At 25.6% G+C, this 24,100-nt stretch overlaps 1 protein-coding gene across 2 annotated transcripts in view; it reads right to left on the minus strand.

Annotated features, from left to right (window-relative positions):
• Nucleotides 1-24,100, minus strand: part of LOC145240040 (fibrillin-3-like) — a 671,777-nt gene that overhangs the window by 171,564 nt on the left and 476,113 nt on the right. For both annotated transcript variants that reach the window (XM_080103628.1, XM_080103629.1), the window contains 3 exons: nucleotides 23,706-23,759; nucleotides 22,657-22,782; nucleotides 18,591-18,737 (listed from right to left, as the gene is read on the minus strand). In XM_080103628.1, coding sequence (XP_079959754.1) covers nucleotides 18,591-18,737; nucleotides 22,657-22,782; nucleotides 23,706-23,759 — 327 coding nt within the window. The remainder of the gene's footprint in view (nucleotides 1-18,590; nucleotides 18,738-22,656; nucleotides 22,783-23,705; nucleotides 23,760-24,100) is intronic.

A 24,100-nucleotide genomic window follows, 5' to 3' on the forward strand; every position in this document is an offset into this window, starting at 1 on the left:
CTTCCCCATTCTAATAATTTTTATTCTTTTATTGGTTTTCAGTTGATATCATTTTAATTTCTGAAAAATGCAAAAAAACGAAATGAAATTAATCAAAGGTTGTATAAAAGCATTCAAAATAAGAATCAAACAGGAAACAAACAGTCAGAAACTCGATTAATACTGAAAAAATAAGGGGGTATGATTATTTTTGAACATTGCAGATTTTATAAATAGCTGTATATTTCTTTTATTATAAGTATCCCAAGATTTTAAAATGACGAAAATGATCAGAAGAGGTTTATTAAGAATATGTATCAATATGGACGTAAACAATAAATTCTTACAAAGTTACACCTAATAAACTCAATTTTCAAGGGGGGGTATGAATAATATCGGGCACAAGTGTATATTACATATATATATTACATATATATATTACATATATATATTACATACATATATATATATTACATATATATATATTACATATATATATTACATATATATATTACATATATATATATTACATATATATATATATATTACATATATATATATTACATATATATATTACATATATATATTACATATATATATATTACATATATATATATATTACATATATATATATATTACATATATATATATATTACATATATATATATATTACATATATATATATATTATATATATATATTACATATATATATATATGTAATATATATATATATGTAATATATATATATATATATGTAATATATATATATATGTAATATATATATATATTACATATATATATTACATATATATATTACATATATATATATTACATATATATATATTACATATATATATATTACATATATATATTACAAATATATATATATATTACATATATATATATTACATATATATATTACATATATATATTACATATATATTACATATATATATATTACATATATATATATTACATATATATATATTACATATATATATATTACATATATATATATTACATATATATATATTACATATATATATTACATATATATATATTACATATATATATTACATATATATATATTACATATATATATATTACAAATATATATATTACATATATATATTACATATATATATATATATTACAAATATATATATTACATATATATATATTACATATATATATATTACAAATATATATATATTACATATATATATATTACAAATATATATATATATATTACATATATATATATATTACAAATATATATATATATATATATTACACATATATATATATATATATTACATATATATATATATATTACAAATATATATATATATTACATATATATATATATTACAAATATATATATATATTACATATATATATATATATTACATATATATATTACATATATATATATATTACATATATATATATATTACATATATATATATATATATTACAAAATCCATGGTATTTTTTAATATATATATATATATTTATATCAATATATATATTACAAAATTCAATGCATGTGACTATACTCGTGCTTATATTAGAAGTTTGTGAAAATGCAAAAATTACACATTATTTTCAGAGTTAGTGTTCAATCCTCTTGACGATATATATATATATATATATATATATATATATATATATAAATATATATATATATATATATTGTTTCATGGTAAATTATTAAAATTATTTCTTATTAAAATATATTTATTAAAATTAAAATTTAAAAAAAAAACAAGGAAAAGAAAGGAACTGTGGATGATACAGTTTTTATTTATTTGCATTGTGTATTTTTTTAATTCTTAAGATTCTTATTCTCATCTCGAGTGCTATTTTTACAACGTTTCTATTGATACAACCTCCGACCTTCTTCAGGTTGATCTTGTCGGACTAGAGAACCGACGGAACGAGAGCATATTATCCCCTTGAATTGAATAAAGTGTTCCGTTCGAAGTTCTGTGTAGTTACCGAGTTTGACGAAAAGATTCCCGAGTTCGAGATAATGCACCTTCAGAGGGCACATCGACTGGAGCGTTGTGGAAATTATGATTAAAAAAATCCAAATAATGAATAATTCTCATCTCAAAAATTCAGAAAAAATATTTGTTTTCCCTTATGTGTATTCTCCTGCTGACAAAATTTATGAACAGGAATACGAAACTATTATGAAAGACGTTTTTTTTTTTGCATACATGATAGTGATTTTTTTTTTCTGGAGTATTTTTGAAATTATCCAAGTTTTTAATGATTTTCTAATGATAATGCAGTTTAATTGATTCTGTTTTTTTGTCATGCATAAAAATAGATGTTACGTAATTTCAAGTGAGTTTTAAGGAAACATTTGGGTTGACGGTGTTGATTAATTTTTGGTAAAAAGTAGCCTTTGAAACATACCTTGGCCATATCAAATGTGCTTCAGACTGAGAAGAAACGATCGTATGTTAAACATGTTTTTAAAAAGTAAACCCAGAGAGTTATTAAACAATTAGAGCTTTACAAATACGTGCACTAGTATTTAAATAATCGTCATTGAATTTAAATAATTTAAACAATCGTTATTCATGGCAAGTGCTCGTATGAGCTCCAATTTATAGTTCCTCCGTCCTGACTTTCACGAAAAACACTTGTCTAGCTGAAACCACTATCAATAATTTCCCCCACTTGTTATCTGTGCCTAAACCTAAACACAGATTCCATGAACAAAGCTTCTTTCTTAGAACCGCAAGCCTGTGGAACTCTGTTCCGTTTTCCTGCTTTCCAGCTGACTACAATATGGTTGTCTTCAAGTCCAATGTGAACAAATTCTTGATGAACCGTCCCCTTAAGTAATCCAATTTACCAAATTTCCACTATTAGCGATTACTGCGACATGTTCCCTTTGACCACTGTACACTCATTAACCCTTATCCTCGAGTGGCTTCCGGGCTTTGATAAGGGGTGTCTTCTTTGTAAAAAACAAAAACGAAAAACAAAGAACCCCCCCTGAAACAACTCAAAGTGGTTGAGATTTTTTTAAAAAATAATCTTTTCCTATTTTGCTATGTGCTCTAAATAATCTAACCTTTCCAACTATTTCAGGGTGGTTCAGATTCATGACATTTCCAATGATATCAGCTGAAGTATTGCAATAGTTTCGGTAAAAGTTGCACACTGCACGAATCGACAGAATCGATGCCATTTCTGAAATAGCCTTTCCCTGTGCATGTTTAGTTTGCCTCCCCACGAGGGCAGAGTTAGACACCAGGGTCGTTTTTTTAATCTGGAAAACAGATAGAAAAATAAAAATCGTCTCAGTCGTGAAGGATTTCTCCTCCACTGACAGAGAACAAGAAATTGAAGTGTAGCATCAGAAGAACAGATACTAAACTTTGATCAGGGGTCTATTCTGGGCCCAACTCTCTTCCTGATCTACATTAATGATCTTCCAAATCACACCCTTACATCATTCGTAGACATTTATGCTGATGACACTATGATATATGGTAGCACATCTAAGACCGTGGACGACCAAGTTCTATCCGATTTTCTCTCCTTTGATCTTGAGCACGGAGTACAATGGAGAAAGAGGTGGCTGGTTACTTTTAATGCATCTAAAACAAAGCTTTTTATCTTTACATCACCTGATCAACGCTCTGATCCTCATCTTGCATCAATTGAAATGAATGGCTCTCGTCTTGGGGAGACCTCATGTTTTGACAAGCTTCTGGGCTTGACCTTTACTCCTGATCTGAAATGGAACACGTATATCAAGTCTGTTGCCAAGGCTGCTGGAAAAATGGTGGGATCCTTCTATCGATCCAGTAGATATCTCACTGCTGATGAAATTCTCTATCTATATAAGAGCCTGGTACGTCCAAGGATGGAGTACTGTTGACACATTTGGGCAGGAGCTGCTAGAAATAGAGTTCAAAATAGACTTCGTAGCCTTGTGGGGGATGTCCTTTTCTCTTCCCTGCAACCTCTTTCTCACAAAAGAGATGCTGCGAGTTTGTTTCTTCTTTTTATTATTTTTATGGCAAGTGCTCGACTGAGCTCCAATCTATGGTCCCCCCTCGCCAAACTTTCAAAAGAAACACTTGTTTAGCTGAAAACATTATCACTAATTCCCCCTCCTACTCTTTATCTGTGCCTAAACCTAAACGTAGATTCCATGAACAAAGCTTCTTTCTTAGAACTGCACTCCTGTGGAATTGTTTTCCGTTTTCCTGCTGACTACAATCTGATTGTCTTCAAGTCCAACGTAAACAAGTTCTTGATGAGCTGTTCCACTTAAGTTAACAAATTTACCGAATTTCCATTACTAAAAATTACTATATTGTCCAATTGACTACTGTACACTCTTAACCCTGATCCTCGGGTGGTATCTGGGCCTTGATAAGTGGTTATGCCTATGTAAAAAGAAAAATCTTGACCCGAAGGCCGATTGCGATATATTGGTGGTCCTGTGTAGCTCCAGGAGGCCTACCCTCTCAAGGTTTACAATCTTTTTTTTTTTTTAGAAGCGGTTAGTTTATTGCTAATCGCTCGAGGTGCGTAATTTTTGTCAGATCAGAGTGATCCTTCCTAGGATTGCTGAATTTTACATCACATATAGGGTATATTCATGTTGACACGCCGGTTCTCCTTAGATCACTGAAATTAAGGAACGTTGAGCTTGGTCGGTATGAGATGGGTGATCAATTTAAAAATTCCAGGCGCTGTATGTAGTTTAACTTAATGCTTAAATCCGGAAATGCTAGCCCAGGTACAAGTAGAATTTGCTGATTTCTTTCTGTCCTTTAATGAGAAGAATAGTAGGAATAGAATTCTTTAAAAATCCGCCGAATAAGGACATTGAAAATTATTTTCGGGAGTATTTTTTGAATAATACATTTCATTATAAACTTTAACTTAGAGTTTTAACTACTTTTATATATATATATATATATATATATATATATATATATATATATATATATATAATATCTATATATATATAATATCTATCTATCTATCTATCTATCTATCTCTATATATTTATATATATATGTGTATATATTGTCACTTTTTAATCTTTAAAGCTATGCACAAAAAATTTCTTTTTTATAATCCGTTAGAAAACTCTTTAGTCCGTAAGTCATTCAATAACCTGCAATCACTGCATCAACAATCATCAGTTGTTTAGCATGAAACACTATTATATATATATATATATATATATATATATATATATATATTTTATATCTACATATATATTATATATCTATATATTATATATATCTATATATATTATATATATATATATACATATATATTATATATCTATATATCTATCTATATATATTATATATATTATATATCTATATATTATATCTATCTATATATATTATATCTATCTATTTTCTATCTATCTTCTATCTATCTATCTATCTATCTATCTATCTATCTATATCTATCTATCTATCTATCTATCTTCTTCTATCTATTCTATTCTATTCTATATATATATATATATATATATATATCTATAAAAACAGAGATGTGTGTGCCACAGACGATTTCTGATTGGTTAATCCAATAATCACATCTCCTAAAAAACAATGGTTTCTACGCTCTTACCTTTACCATAAAATATTATGGCTTTATTTATTGTCCATCTTGGAAGGGTTTAATTTTTTAATAACTTGTTAATTACAAATTTAAAAAATACGAAACTTATATACGAAACTAAACTACACGAAATCAAATGCTCCTACAAACTTAGGAGTAGTACGAGCAAGCACACGCGCACACACGCACACACACACACGTTCACTACCGTCACGTTGTTATGGCAACCAAACCCGCTGACTTACATAAAAAGTAAACACACACAGCAAATGTGATTTTCTTCATTTTCTCATTTCACTCGTTGTCTTAAATTCATTTCGGGTTTGTATTACTGTACACACAGATTCGAATAAGTTGCCAAAAAACAAATATATAACAAATAAATGTTATCAAAGGCAAGATAAGTTACTTTTCTACCAAACTGGATATATTTTTCGTGTTTTTATTCAATTTAACATGTTTATTCAGCTCGAAAAGCATACAGTGTTTACCGATGTATTGGAAAATTCAAGATGGCGGCCGATTCTCTCTTTAACACGGTAAGTTTGGAAAAAGGTGTAATAAATAAAAAACCGGTTAAAATACTGTTAAAAACTCGCTCAATATATGTTACCGTGACATAGGTTGACATATATTCGGTGGGTTTTTAATAGTATTTTGTATAGTTATTTTTATTTATAACACCTTTTCCCAAACTTACGGTGTTAAAGAGGGTGTGAGACGCCATCTTGAATTTTCCAACACATCGGTAAACACTGTATGCTGTTCGAGCTGAATAAACATGTTAAATTGAATAAAAACACGAAAAATATATCCAGTTTTTATCGGTTTTTTACCTTCTCTGCAGAAGTACAAAAAAAAAAAAAACGGAAGGTACTTTTACAGAATGTTAAACTAACCCTAACCGATGTTTTATGTTTAGTTTAGGAAAAGTCAGAAGAAACAAAAGTCATTATTGCATGAAATATACGTATTTAGTTGAAGTATTGTTTATGTCAATTCTTTCGAAGAAATTTAGCAAGAATACCTGTAAACCAGGAAATCGGTAAAATGTCATCATGGATGAATACTTATCTATTATAATTTCTACCCTTGACAAAAACTTAGCCATAACAAAAGAGATTTATTGTTCAGATTGTTTTTGAGATTGATTTCTAAAAAGATATTTTATAAATAAAATCGACATTAAAATTAAAGACTTAAATTACAATAATTAAATTTAAACATTCTTATTTCAATATTTGGCACATAACACCTGCAAAAATGATCACAATGTCAGGATTTCATTTTATTTCAGAATCGATGGCAAATTGTGTAGATTGATATCTCATTATATTAAATACTAATATTTAACATTAGTTTATCATTTAAGCCGATAAAAGGCCTTTTTTTTTTTTTTTTTTTTCTTCGCGTCATAAAAGGATTTGGAGTTTCCTAATCAATCTTTTCGGGTGCAGTTGCACGCTCTCAAAATAACTAAAGTGTTGGCTTTAAAAAAATTGGTTCATTAAAACTAAACAGGTTTAGTTTTAATAAAAAAAAAAATCGCTTTGGTAATTAGATATGTCGTATGGTTATCCCTAATCGCTGAATAAAACCGCTAACGAGTTGAATGATTACGACATAAAATTAAACTCGGGTTCCTGAAACGGAAACTTCGTTTGTTTTTGTTTTTTTCTTATCAATATATTTACATTGTTATTTTATTTTCATTTTCAATCATTCGAACAGTTTTCTTTTTCAAGTAATCCAAGTTACAAAATTCCCACTGTTTACTATGCTAAAATCACAATGACTAATGTATACCTATTAACCCTTATCCTTGAGTGGCCTCTGGGCCTTGATAAGTGGTGACACCCATGTAAAAAAAAAAAATCACTCGAACAGTTTTCTTTTTATAATGTATAGTTTTAAAAGTTTAAAAACTATATAGTTTTTACTTCAGGAAAATTAATGGGTCAGTTTTTACGATGTGCCCTGTTAAAATACTGTTAAAAACTCGCTCAATATATGTTACCGTGACATAGGTTGACATATATTCGGCGGGTTTTTAATAGTATTTTGTATAGTTTTTTTATTTATAACACCCTTTCCCAAACTTACGGTGTTAAAGAGGGTGTGAGACGCCATCTTGAATTTTCCAACACATCGGTAAACACTGTATGTTTTTCGAGCTGAATAAATATATTACATTGAATAAAAACACAAAAAATATATCCAGTTAGGTAGAAAAGTAACTTATCTTGCCTTTGATAACATTTATTTATATATTTGTTTTTGACTATTTTTTCGAATCTATGTGTACAGTAATACAAACCCACGATATGAATACTCACGTTGTTATATATATATATATATATATATATATATATATATATATATATATATATATATATATATATATATATATAAATGAGATTATAGCAGTTAAAAAACATTTTTAAAACACACACACACCTTTTTCAAAGTGATCAGAAATCGTATAAAAGTAAAAAGGGTAAATTTTTACTTACTTTCCAACTTAATCACCTTTAACGTGACTTTTACAGTTTTTTTTTTAAATGGAATTCATTTACCGATACAAAAGAAATGATTAGTAAATAAATCCATGAATAAATATAATAAATGGTTTATTTTACTACTTGCCAGGATGCGGAGGAAAATGAATGAAGGGGGAGGGGAATAAAATAAAAACATTTTGGAAACAGAGTAAGTTTGAAAGAATTGCTTTGCACAGAAAGAAATTAATGAAAAAAGAATAAAATTAAATTTCTTTTCTTTCTTGATTTTTTTTTAGTTTTTTATGAAAAGGGAAGTCAAAATTAAGACTATAAAAAACAATTTTTATTAAGAGCGAACCTCAGTCGTCAGGTCTGTAAAAAAAAAGACGTGGAATAATCAAGAAATGTTTTCTAATACAATTTTTTTTTACTTATGTGTTCATTTGTCTCTTTGAAGTTCGTTTGTTTAATATATCGGTTTGCAATATAATTTTGTCATTCTGTCAGACTCAAATTTTAAATCTATATATCTATAAAAGTGAAAGTGTGTGTGTGTCTGTGTACATTTCCCTACGAAATAACTCTGTCAATTTTTAGTCTACAGACTCGAAATTTGATATACAGGGTACTGAGATTTGGAAAAATCTATGTGATCCGTTTTTAGCCAGAAATTTGGCGATTAAGGGGTCAAAGTTCAACGATTTGAGCTTTGAGAACTCTACCAAACTTCTCCGACAATTTTGGGTCTCCACACTTGAAATTTTAGATATAGCTTCTGTGGACATGGATCTAACTTAATAACTTGATTTGAGGCCAAAACAATAAATTTTCAGGGGTCATAATAGGGGTCAAAGTTTAAAAAATTACCCCCTTTTTTTGCTCAGCATACACCTCCAAACACCCGGGCAACGCCGGGCACCCATGCTAGTATCTATATATATTATATATATCTATATATATTATATACCTATATATATTATATATATCTATATATATTATATACCTATATATATTATATATATCTATAAATATATATTATATAGATATTTTTTTTTTACACAGTGATCACCACTTATCAAGGCCCGAAAGCCACTCAGGGATAAGGGTTATTGCAAGTACATTACGTTAGTGAGGAGATTTTATAAAGTGTTTAATTAGGGGGGCGGTTCATTAGAAATTTGTTAACATTAGACTTGAAGACATCCAAGTTGTAGTCCGGAGGGAAGCAGGCAGACGGAACAGAGTTCCACAGGCGTGCAGTTCTAAGAAAGAAGCTTTGCTCATGTATTCCGCGTTTTGATTTAGGCACAGATATAGAGTGGGGAAAATTTTATTTTTTATCTCTATATATATTACATATATCTATATATATTATATATCTATATATATCATATATCTATATATATTATATATCTATATATGTATATAATATATATATATTATAATATATCTATATATATTATTTATATATATCTATATATATCTATATATATCGATATATATTATATATATATATATATAATATATATATGTCTATATATTATATATACCTATATATATTATATATATATATCTATATATATTATATATATCTATATATATATTATATATATATTATATATATCTGTATATATTATATATATTATATATCTATATATATTATATCTATATATATATTATATATATCTATATATATTATATATATCTATATATATTATATATATCTATATATATTATATATATCTATATATATTATATATATCTATATATATATTATATATATCTATATATATTATATATATCTATATATTATATATATCTATATATATTATATATATCTATATATATTATATATATCTATATATATTATATATATCTATATATATCTATTATATATATCTATATATATATTATATATATCTATATATATATTATATATATCTATATATATATTATATATGTCTATATATATATTGTATATCTATCTATATATATTATATATCTATATATATTATATATATCTATATATATTATATATCTATATATATTATATATATATATATATATTATATATCTATATATATTATAATATATCTATATATAGTATTCATATATATCTATATATATATCTATATATATCGATATATATTATATATCTATCTATATCTATATATATCGATATATATTATATATATATATATAATATATATATGTCTATATATTATATATACCTACATATATTATATATATCTATATATATTATATATATCTATATAAATATAATATATATCTATATATATTATATATATATTATATATATCTATATATATTATATATATCTATATATATTATATATATCTATATAAATATAATATATATCTATATATATTATATATATATTATATTGATATATTATATATATCTATATATATTATATATATTATATATCTATATATATTATATATCTATATATATATTATATATATCTATGTATATTATATATATATCTATATATATTTTATATATTATATATCTATATATATTATATATCTATATATCTATATATATCTATATATACTATATATCTATATATATTATATATCTATATATTATATATATATATATCTGTATATATTATATATATATCTGTATATATTATATATATATCTATATCTATATTATATATATATCTATATATATCGATATATATATTTAATATATATATTATATATCTCTATATATTATATATACTTATATATACTATATATATCTATATATATTATATACATCTATATATATTATATATATCTATATATTATATATATCTATATATATATTATATATGTATATATATATTATATATATTTTATATTATATATATCTAAATATATATATTATATATATCTATATATATTATATATATCTAAATATATTATATATATATCAATATATTATATATATATCTATATATATTATATATATCTATATATATTACATATATCTATATATATTACATATATCTATATATATTACATCTATCTATATATATTACATATATCTATATATATTACATATATCTATATATATTATATATATATTATATATTATATATCTACATTAATATATATATATTATACATTTATTATATATATATAACATGCTATATATATATTATATATATACCATATATATATTATACATATATAATACATATATATGCATATATATTATATATTTATCATATATACATATCTATTATATATATTATATATATTATAGATATACATATCTATTATATATATTATATATATAGTATATATATTATATATATAAATTATATATATTATATATATAAATTATATATATATATTGTATATATATTATATATATAAATTATGTAAATATATATATATATGTATATATTGTATATATATATTATATATCAGATATGTATGTTATATATATTATATATATAAATTATATGGATATATATATATTGTATATATATATATTATATATCATATATGTATATTATATATATTTAATATATGAATTATATATATATATTGTATATATATTATATATATTATATATTTTATGTATATATAGATATGTTATATATAGATATATTTTATATATTATGTATATTATATATATTATGCATATTATATATATTATATATATTATAGATATATTATATATCATATATATTATTTAAATTATATATATATTTAATAAATTATATATATATTACATAAATTATATATATACTACATACATTATATATATATATATTACATACATTATATATATATTACATAAATTATATATAAATTACATAAATTATATATATATAAAATAAATTATATATATATTGCATAAATTATATATATATTAACAAAATTATATATATATTAAATAAATTATATATATTATAAAAAAATCATATATATATTACATAAATGGTATATATATTATATGAATTATCTATATTATATATATATTATCTATATTATATATGTATTATATATATTATGTATATATTATATATATTCCATATATATATGTTATATATATAATATATATTATATATATATATATTTCATATATATTATATATATTATATATATATATTTAATATAATTGATATATATTACATATTATATATTTATTTAATATATATTATATATATTGTATATATGTTATATATATTATATATATTATATATATTATATATTATATATATATATATTTTATATATATTTTATATATATATTTTATATATATATTATATATATATTATATATCTTATATATGTATTAAATATATCTTATATATATATAATATATATGTATATTTAATATATATTTTATATATATATTTAATCTATATATATATTGTATATATATTTTATATATATATTTTTATACATATTATATATATATATATTATAATTATATATATTTTATATATATATTTTTTATATATATATTTTATATATATATATTTTATATATATATTATATATATATTTTATATATATATTAGCTATATATATTATATATATTATATATTTATATATTTTATATATATATATATATATATTTGCTATATATATATTATATATATATTATATATATTTTATATAAATACATCTTATATATACACATTTTATATATATACATTTTATATATATATATTATATATATATATATTTTATATAAATATATATTATATATATAAATATATTTTATATATATATATATTTTATATATATATTTTATATATATATAATATATATATGTTATATATATTATATTTTATATATATTATATATAGTATATATATTATCCATATATATATTATATATATTATATATATAATATGTATATTATACATATATATTATATGTATTATATATATATTGTTCATATATATAATATATATTATATATCTATCTATATTATATGTTTTATATATATTATATATATTATATATCTATTTATATGATATATATTATATACCTATATATATTATATATCTATATATCTCTATATATAATATATATCTATATATATTATTTATATATTATATATCTATATATATTATATATATTATATATCTATATATATGTTATATCTATACATATCAGTACATATAATATACATATTATATATCTATATGTTATATATATGTATTTAATATATATAAATATATATATATATATATACATTAATAATATATATAATATATATAATATATATATATAGTATGTACATATATATAATATATATATATAATATACATATATAATACATATAATATATATATATAAACATATATATAATATATACATAATATAATGTATATATAATATATATACATATATAATATATATACATATATTATATATTATATATATTATTTATTTGCTTCATATATAATATATATATGTTATATAAAATTTATTTATATATATTATATGTATATATAATATATTATATTTATATATAATTTATCTATCATATTTATATATAATTTATATATTATATATATTACATTTATATATTATATATTATATATATTATATAATTAAAATAATATATATATTATATATAATGTATTTTATATATTATATATATTATATTATTCATATTATATTTATATATATTATATATATTATAATTATAATAGTATGTGTATATATATTATATATATTATATATATTGTATATATATATTATATATATCATATTATGTGTATATATATTATATATATTATATTGTATTTATTTATCATATATATTATATAATATATATATTGTGAATATATTATATATATAATACGTATATTATCTATATATATATGCTATCTTTATATATAATATATATATTATATATGCATATTACATATATAGTATATATATTATATATATTATATATATAGTATTATATTATGTATATATTATATATATTATATATATAGTATATATATATTGTATATATTATATATATATATATGACATATATTATATGTATATTCTATACATATTATATATATTATATATATTATATGTATATTCTATACATATTATATATATTACATATAATATATATATATTATATATATTATATATATATATTATATATATTATATATATTATATATGTATATATTATATATATAATATATATATTGTATATATATTATATATATTATATATATATATTATATATGTATATATTATACATAACATATATATTGTATACATATTATATAACATATATATTGTATATATATTATATATATTATATAATATTTTATATATACATTATATATTTTATATATATTATATATTATGCATATATTATACATATTATATTATATATTATATACATGGTGTATGTCTTATATATATTATATATTATATATATTATATATAATATATATAATGTATATTATTTATATTATATATAATATATATTAAAAAATTATATTTATATATATTATATATATTATATTTGAATATTATATGTATATATTGTATATATTATATTTTATGATATATTATATATATTAAAATATATATATATATATATATATATATATATATATATATATATATATATAAATAAACTAGCGGGGGGGGGTGCTTGGCGTTTCCCTGGTGTTTTTAGGTGTGTGTGTGGGGGGTAATTTATAATCCTGCTTAACTAATATAAAAAAAGACGATGTAAAAAAACAACAACCCCAAAACGGGGGAAAAATTGCATAAATAAACCTGTGCATGGGAGGGGTGTAAACTAAAGAACAAGCGAAGTAATAAAAAAAACGTTTGGTCGGGAGGAGGGATTGAACCCGGAAGACTTGACGAGGAAACCAATGCAAACTACTTAACTGTCTCAACCACGAGTGAGAGTAATTGCTTAGCGTGTTAAGTTAAAGCTTATTCAATCTCCCCATTAAAAAACGGTCTTGTGTCTAATTTGCTCAGTGGGGAAGCAAATAAATACAAACATCAGGCCATTGCTCTTGAAGCAATCAGTTTTGGTCAATCTAAGGGAAACCCTTCATACCAATTTTCTCTACCAGTTTCCCTTCGAGGGAGCTGCTCCACCTCTCCCCTCTTCTCTCCACATTAAAAAACTGTCTTGTGCTCTCGTGAGGAAACAACTAATACATACTGACCACCACGAGCAGATAAAGAGCACAAGATTTCACCTGCCAAGCAGTGCAGTTCTAACAAGATCTTCCTCTGATGAATGACGAAACTGTTATTAATGCGAAAGTAATTCGTTTGAATTTACTGTTGTGATTCCTTGCGTCCGACAAAACCATTTCAATAACGAAGTCACGATCATAAAGAAACGGATCGCTCTAATCTTTACGTATCTCCACCTTTACTATTATATAAACAAAATATTATATGTACTAAACAGACTTCGTGGTTTAGTGGGGGATGCCCTTTTCTCTTCCCTGCAGCCTCTCTCCCACAGAAGAGACGTTGCGAGCCTGTCTTTGTTTTATCGTTATTTCCATGGCAAGTGCTCGTCTTAGCTCCAATCTCTCCTCCCTCCTCGCCAATCTTTCAAGAGAAACACCCGTCTGGCTGAAACTACTGTCAATAATTTCCCCCACTCTTTATCTGTGCCTAAATCCAAACGTAGATTCCATGAGCAGAGCTTCTTTCTCAGAAGTGCACGATTGTGGAACTCTCTTCCGTTCGCTTGTTTCCCACCTGACTACAACTTGGATGTCTTCAAGTCCAACATAAACAAATTCCTGACAAACCGTTCCCTTAAGTAAGACACTATCAAATCTCCAATACTAATGATTACAACAATACTATCTCATTGATTACTGTACACGCAATAACCCTTATCCCTGAGTGGCCTCCGGGCCTTGATAAATGGTGACCCCCATGTAAAAAAAAACAAAAAACTTCACTTTGTATGTGTGTGTGAGTTCCTTAAACGTTCCGAAACGGCTGACCTATCTTTTGCAAATTTCACTCCAAGCTAAGTTATCTGTCTGACAGTGTTCTTAAATATGTTTTGTACAGAAATTCAGCCGATAAGTATTGAAAATCGAAAAAAAAAATCCAATCTTAGAAATAGTTTTTCTTCTATTATAGATGAAAAATAATTTTTACAAAGGAATATTTTATGGTGCACCGGCAAAGGGAAATAATATTCCCTTGACTGGTGTAACGTAAAATATTCCCCTGTAAAAGTTCTTTTTTAATTTACAAGAGATGTTTAAGATCGCCATGCGAAAATATCAGCTGACGTAATGTTATAAACAAACATAGACGGAATTTGATGAATGACATAATAATTATTTTTTTAGTTAATTTTTTTTTTTTTTTTTTTTTGCGAATTAGTCCACTGGGCAAATTATTCATCGTAATATATAATAACTAATAGATGATTGATTCTATAATAATACATACGCAATCTGCATAAATTAAAAAATATAATGTTTAAGCGTATTGTACGACCGGGCAACGCCGGGTTCCAGCTAGTTTTAATATAAAAAAGAACTACAAAAATGCTGGAATTTCAAACAGTGAATTCATTAATTTGACAGTCGCGTTTTACTCGAAATTCATATGTCAGAAGCGACGCCGTTTAATTTTCTTTCGGCCGCAAACTGCGCTCGTCCTGCCACGAGTCGCTTCATCACCCGTAATTGGCTTGTCACATTTGAGGCGTTCCTCTTGTCACATAAACAATGGTGACTATTGTAAGATTGAAAAGAAGATCGTCACAAACGGACATGAGATCAGAATTTAAACGAGAGAAGAGAATTCGTATTATTGGGATTCTTCGGACCACTGAGTGTTATTTTAACAACGTTTCGGTCCATGTAACCAACCTTCTTCAGGTGTATCTTGTCGAACTCGGGAATATTTTGGTCGAACCCGGGAATGTACCCTACAAAGTAAAATTATTGCTCCTATATAATACGTTGTTCGCAGCTTTCAAAATAAAAATTTGATAGAGAAATATGTTTAGCTTGTGACATAGAACACTGATCAAAATTTGAACTTCTTGTGAACTACGCTTCAAATCACGTCACCTGCCTGTGGGTACATTTCTGTTTGCACGAGGTCATCCTGACATGCACTGATGTCAACCTCACAAAAATTCATACAAGCTAACTCAATTGTTACTTACTGGCATAGGGCCCCGATACACGGTTGTCGTCCCAGAAGTAACACTTTCTATTTTTAACTGAAAAAGTTGAAGAGCTACAAAGACGGGGGTAGTACCATTAAAACGAGCGACCTTTTGTGCTCCAGAATCTATTTTTCTATATAGTCACCACCATTCTCAATGCAATTTTGCCAGCGATGAATGAGATCCTTGGTCGTAAATGTCGCGGCTACAATTACGGTATTAACGAGGAAATGCTGCCTACGTAATGTGTCTTTCAGAGGTTCGAACACGTTGAAGCCTGACGGTACCAGGTCTATATTATACAGCGCGTTAGACAGCATCGTCCAGCCGAACTTTGTCACACATTCTGTAGTCTTCAAACTTGTGTGTGGCCTGACGTTGACGTGTTGCAAACTGAATGTTTCTTTTTCTCTGACCATAAACGGGCAATGCGGGCCTTCAATTTTCTCAATGTTTCAACAGAACAATCATAGTTGATAGTTAACCATAGTTCGAAGAAATCCATGTGGATGACGCCGTTTCAATCACAGAACACCGTGCACATCACCTGGCCTTGAACTTCTTCTTTGCTAGGGAACGTGAATGATGTCATTCCATCGACTGCTATTTGGATTCAGGCTCGTGGTGGTAACACTACATCTCGTCACCAGTGATGCTACGGTCCAAGAATTTGTCATCTTCGGTTTCATACCGATTCAGCAAGTCCTTACAGACATCTCGTGGGTGGTCTTTTTAATGCACGATGATTTTAATGTATAATCATAGCGATAATAACGTCGTTTCCAGTGCAATGACACGCACATTCGACTCAACTCGCATTTCAATCGCCGTTATCTGCCGATCTGCACGGATGAGTTGGTCGACATGCACAGTGTTTTCTGGGGTGGTGGCTGTTGCATGTTCGTTTGGAAGCGCTTTGTCTCTCACATCTCTGTCGCCACTCTGAAATCGACGAACCTATCTCCTAACTGTACTAACATCAACTGCGTCGGTTTCGTAAACGTTCAACAGGCGCCGGAGAATGTTGTTCGGATCTATTTTTTTTTTGCATGAAGGAATTCAATAACGCATTTTTGTTGCTGATGCTGACACACGCTCAATACGAGAGTTGTTTTCATAGAACCTCACACCGTCAATATCTTCAAAGATATGAAACTTTCAGGTTATGGATGCATAAGTTCAGTCATGATAGCAATGCAATTTGCAATCTCTAATGATCCATTCGGGCGGAATAAAATTGGAACGCCCCTAATATAATAATAATAATAATAATAGCACATTGAAAAGTAAAATAAAAGTTAACTTACCTGTGTCTGGTCGTGGACAGCCTGAACAAGGTGAACCCCAGCCTTTTCCAACAGAACAGCAACATATCGCTTGATGGTAAACCCCGACTAACTCAACGCTACACTGGCCGTGTCGGTATTCGAGGTAGCAGCTGGATTTACGGTAATCTGGTCAAGAAAAGATGGGGTTAAATAGAATTATTCAGGAAATATATTTGTTTTTAAGTTTTCAACAAATCAGAACTCACAAGTCTGAAGCTCTAATAAGCACAACGTTTTCTATTTCTCTTTAATTAAAAGTAAGTAAAGTTTGTGTCTCAATATGTTACCTATTGAGGGTCGGGTATATCAACTAGTTTTTATTGTCCAGTTAAAAGGATGGATTAGCGAAAACGTGAGGAGAGAAGCAAGAAAATGAGAACCGGGTAAAAACGAAGTTAAAAGAAAAGAAAAGAAAAATACTTATTACGTAATCAGTTAACAACTAAGGAGCCAGTCGAAAAAAAACAAACAAACAAACAAAACCCCGGATGATTATGGACACGTAAATAAGAATATGAAACTTTTTTTTTTCTCCATAGTCGTTGACTTTTGCGAACCCCGCAAAAATCCTCTATAAAGTTGGAGATGATTAGAAACTTGTAAGAACAGTTAAGGTCAGGTCAACCCTACCAAAACGTCTTTTATCATAACGTTGATATTTTAACTACTCCAGCAGTTCAGTCCCAACCACTATACTAGAAAATAAGAACGCCTGTCACTATATAAGGAATAAGGACAAATGGGAAGAACATATGATGATATAGCATCATTGATTAGTTTGAACCACACACACACACACACACACACACACACACACACACACACACACACACACACACATTATGTTAACAAAATCAAGACATCAAGGAATAGATTGATATCAACAAGTAGTGTATTTCATCGTTAGTTAAAATTGTTTCAAGACTATTCGGACAAATTCAAACATTATGTCGTTTGCAAATTTTCACTAGAATAGCCTTTCGTCAGACGTATTGAATCAAAAACACTTTAACAATGAACAGTATGGAGTCCATTTCCCTTATATGGAAAAAACATGGGAAAATATTTTACCTGATATATATATATATATATATATATATATATATATATATGAGAGAGAGTTACGTGCAATAATGCCGAAAAAAATGATAGTTAATTTTTTGTAGGTTTCCGACTACTTTTTGATTGTATTTGAAAGATTAAAGACAAAGTTAATTTCCAAAAGAAGATATATATTTATACAAGTGGTGAAAAAAATATAATGAAAAATATTTTCACGGCAACATTCGGAAATGAACAAGTTCATCTAAATTTTGAAGTTAAATAAATTCATTGTAAAAATCCCTTGAAAGATGAACATTAGTTTTCTGTGCCTATTTCAAAGATAATTAGTCCACTAAAGTCCTAAGATATTAAATTAAAAGAAGAACACCTTGTTTGTATAAAAAAATAGCTGAATTAACCCCACAGAATGAGAGATTCTGGCTTCGCACAATAAAAATAAACAAAGTTGCCTAAGCATGGATTCTACGGAAGCCCAAAATGTCAGAAAGTCAAAACGGTGTCTTAAAATGTCAGAAAGTAAAAACGGTGTCTGAAAATGTCAGGTAGTTGGGAGAAGGTAGGGAGTGCTGGTTTTCTTTTTTTTTCCAAGCCGTGCACCGTACATTCCTATCGTGAACGTTTGTATGATTTTTACCCTTTTTTAATTTAATTATTTTTTGTATTCCCGCTTAAAATATTTTTCAACTTTTTTCTATTTTTCAAGATTATCTAAAAATTATGTTACGCTGAAAGTAACACGTTCATTCAAGCAGGGAAAATATTTAAATCTTAAATATAAAAATTACCCCAAAAATGTAATCTAAAATAAAAAACGAAATATTTTTTGCAATTATATTATTTTTGTGTTAAAATATTAAATAAACAATGCTTTATTCAATGATAATATCGGTAGATTTTAATTCTGGACAAGTTTGTTATTTTATAAATATATTTCTCTATATTGATAATTCGTCTCTTTCGAATTTGAAAAGCCTTTTATTAACCTTTTTTTAATTCCGAAATTTTCTCCTCTCCTATATATATATATATATATATATATATATATATATATATACACACACACACACACATATATGTGTATATATATATACATATATATATATATATATATATATATATATATATATATACATGTGTGTGTGTATTCAAGAGAAGCTTTTACCTTTTGACTCTGAAATGTATTTTTTGTATATTTATTTTTTGATATATTTCAGTATGTACGACAGATTTTGTCATTCTAAAAATACACGTGATAAAAGTCACGAAGAATATGTGCATTAAAATATTATAACTTCTATCATATACCTTATATATATATATATATATATACACCTTATATACATATATATATATACAACTTATATACATATATATATATACAACTTATATACATATATATATATATATATACATACACCTTATATATATATATACATACATACACCTTATATATATATATACATACACCTTATATACACACATATATATATACACCTTATATATATATACACCTTATATATATATACACCTTATATATATATACACCTTATATATATATACACCTTATATATGTATATATATATATATATACACCTTATATATATATACACCTTATATATATATATATATACACCTTATATATATATACACCTTATATATATATATATATATATATATATATATATATATATATATATATATATATATATATGAATGGAAATGTATAAAAAAGAATACGAAAAGTATAAAAGCTTATAACTTTTCTTTATTCGTTTTCAGTTGGTGACGTGCAGGAATACAAAATAATATTATGAAAAAAAAATTAAAAGACTTTTTTTATAAGTACATAATTTTCGACCGATCCTTCAGTCTTCATCGGTGTAGTGAAAGTATGAGCATGCACGGCGAAAACGGGAATGAAAAAGGAAGGAAGGTAGAGGAGGAGGGGGATGAGAAGGAGGAGGAGAAGGAGGTATAGCCAATGAGAAGGTGCCACGTCAATCTTAAATATATACACATATAAGTACGCACATACACACATGCACACAGTACATATACACATACAAACGAAAAATTAAAAATTAAACAGTAAATAAAAATGAGAAACTCGCCTTTAACTGTCCAATCTTTGAATTCTTACGATATTATTTATTCTAAGATATATATATATATATATATATATATATATATATATATGCACCTTTATATATATATATATACACCTTTATACATGCATATATATATATATACACCCTTATATATATACACCTTTATATATATATATACACACCTTTATATATATACCTTTATATATATACCTTTATATATATATATATACCTTTATATATATACCTTTTTATATATATATACCTTTTTATATATATATATATACACCTTTATATATATATAACTTTATATATATATACACCTTTATATATATATATATACACCTTTATATATATATATATATACACCTTTATATATATATATATACCTTTATATATATATATATATATATATACCTTTATATATATATACCTTTATATATATATATATATATATATACCTTTATATATATATACCTTTATATATATATATATATATATATATATATATATATATAGAGAGAGAGAGAGAGAGAGAGAGAGAGAGCTTTATAAAGGTTTTTTCTAATAAAGATTAACAATTATGTGAAAAGCGCACTAATTAAACTGCCAAATCAAGTTAATGCAACATGTAGCGTACTAATGAAAATGGCCACTTGGCAAATATAACATACTTTTGATTACTTAATGCCATTAATCCTCAAGTCCTTTCACAAATTACATTGTAGAATAAAGTGTTCCTGAATGATTAGGGCTTCACTACTATTCCTGGGCCTCCCGCCATATTTGATAAAATAACCCATGCGTTTTTATTTTCTACTTTGTGTCCTAGACACAGACTCACACGCATGAACGCATATAGTAAACATTCTTACCGACACACCGATGTCCGGAGAGATCGATGGACAATCCTTCTGGACAGTTACACTTGTAAGAACCGTCCGTGTTTAGGCAATAGCCGTTGAGACAGATTCCAGGCAGTACATCGCATTCATTGATATCTGGAAATAAAAATATCAAAACTTATTTATAACTTTTTCTGAAAATAGAATTCTTCAATAGAAAAAGAGGTTACAATACATAGCCCCCCCCCACCCCACGACACCACCACCATCACTCCCTAGGATGATCGGAAGTGCCGATAGAAAATGCTAAAGAATACGGACTTCCGTTTAAATGACAATCGTTTTAAAACTACTATATCTTCTTTATAGAACGTTGAATACATAATGGGGGGAAAAAGCAACTTCGCACAATTTTCTGCTTCTAATTCTAGCTAGGCCGAAAAGCTGCTGAAAAAGTTCAAGATATTAACGAAGCATTTGGCACAGGAACCACACCTGAACGCACAGAACAATGGTATTATAAGAAATTTCGTGGCAGCAACAAATGTCTCGAAGATTATTATTGTCATGGTCAAATCTGCGAGAAACGTTTTACAGTTTTCTTGTCATCTGCACCCCCCCCAGCATCTCTTGCCCGGCGATGGTTCCAATAAAAGAGAAAGCTTTTAATCCAAAATGATTGTTCTAACCAAGGAAAAGTGACGATATTTTCAGAAAAAACCATACCTGTGTGAACAGACATCTCGCTACTCAACTCCCCACATAGAACCTCCTACATGATAGTAACAATGCGTGTTGTTTACGATTAATGAAGAAAAACAATATTTTTCTTATTGAGAGAAAAAATCGAGAAATAGAAAATGAGCGCATACCCACCTATCCTTAGGGACGGGCAAATCTGCAAGAAAAGGTTACAGTCTTCTTGTCTCGAAGATTATTATCGTCAACTCTGCGAAAAAAGTTTTACGGTTTTCTTGTCATCTGCACCCCCCCCCCAGCATCTCTTGCCCGGCGATGGTTCCAATAAAAGACAATGGTTTTAACCCAAAAATGATTGTTCTAACCATACCATACCATACCTGTGCACTGGATTCCTGTTGTAGCAGCAAATCCCTTCGGACATTTCCTCTCAGCTATAAAACAAAAATAATAGAATTAAATAGTGTGAACGTGTTTTTTTTATATATAAATTAAACAGAAGATGTATGTGTGACAATATTTAACCTATAAATTCTTAATACTCAGCAGATAACACTGAAATTAACAGGAAATATTAATCATTAGTGCCATGACAACAGCATATTCTTTTCCTTGTTTGGACTCTCAGGTATACATCCATTGATATCTTATATGTTCTTTATGCAGAGTGGTGTGGTTCTCGGTTGATTGTGTCGAACCGTGTCGGATATATATTCGAGAAAACAAAAAATGAAAAGAATATGCTGTTGTCATAGTACCAGTAATCATATAACTA

Source organism: Euprymna scolopes, chromosome 19 (genome assembly GCF_053919585.1).
Source record: "Euprymna scolopes isolate OS-2025 chromosome 19, ASM5391958v1, whole genome shotgun sequence".
NCBI lineage: Eukaryota > Metazoa > Mollusca > Cephalopoda > Sepiida > Sepiolidae > Euprymna > Euprymna scolopes.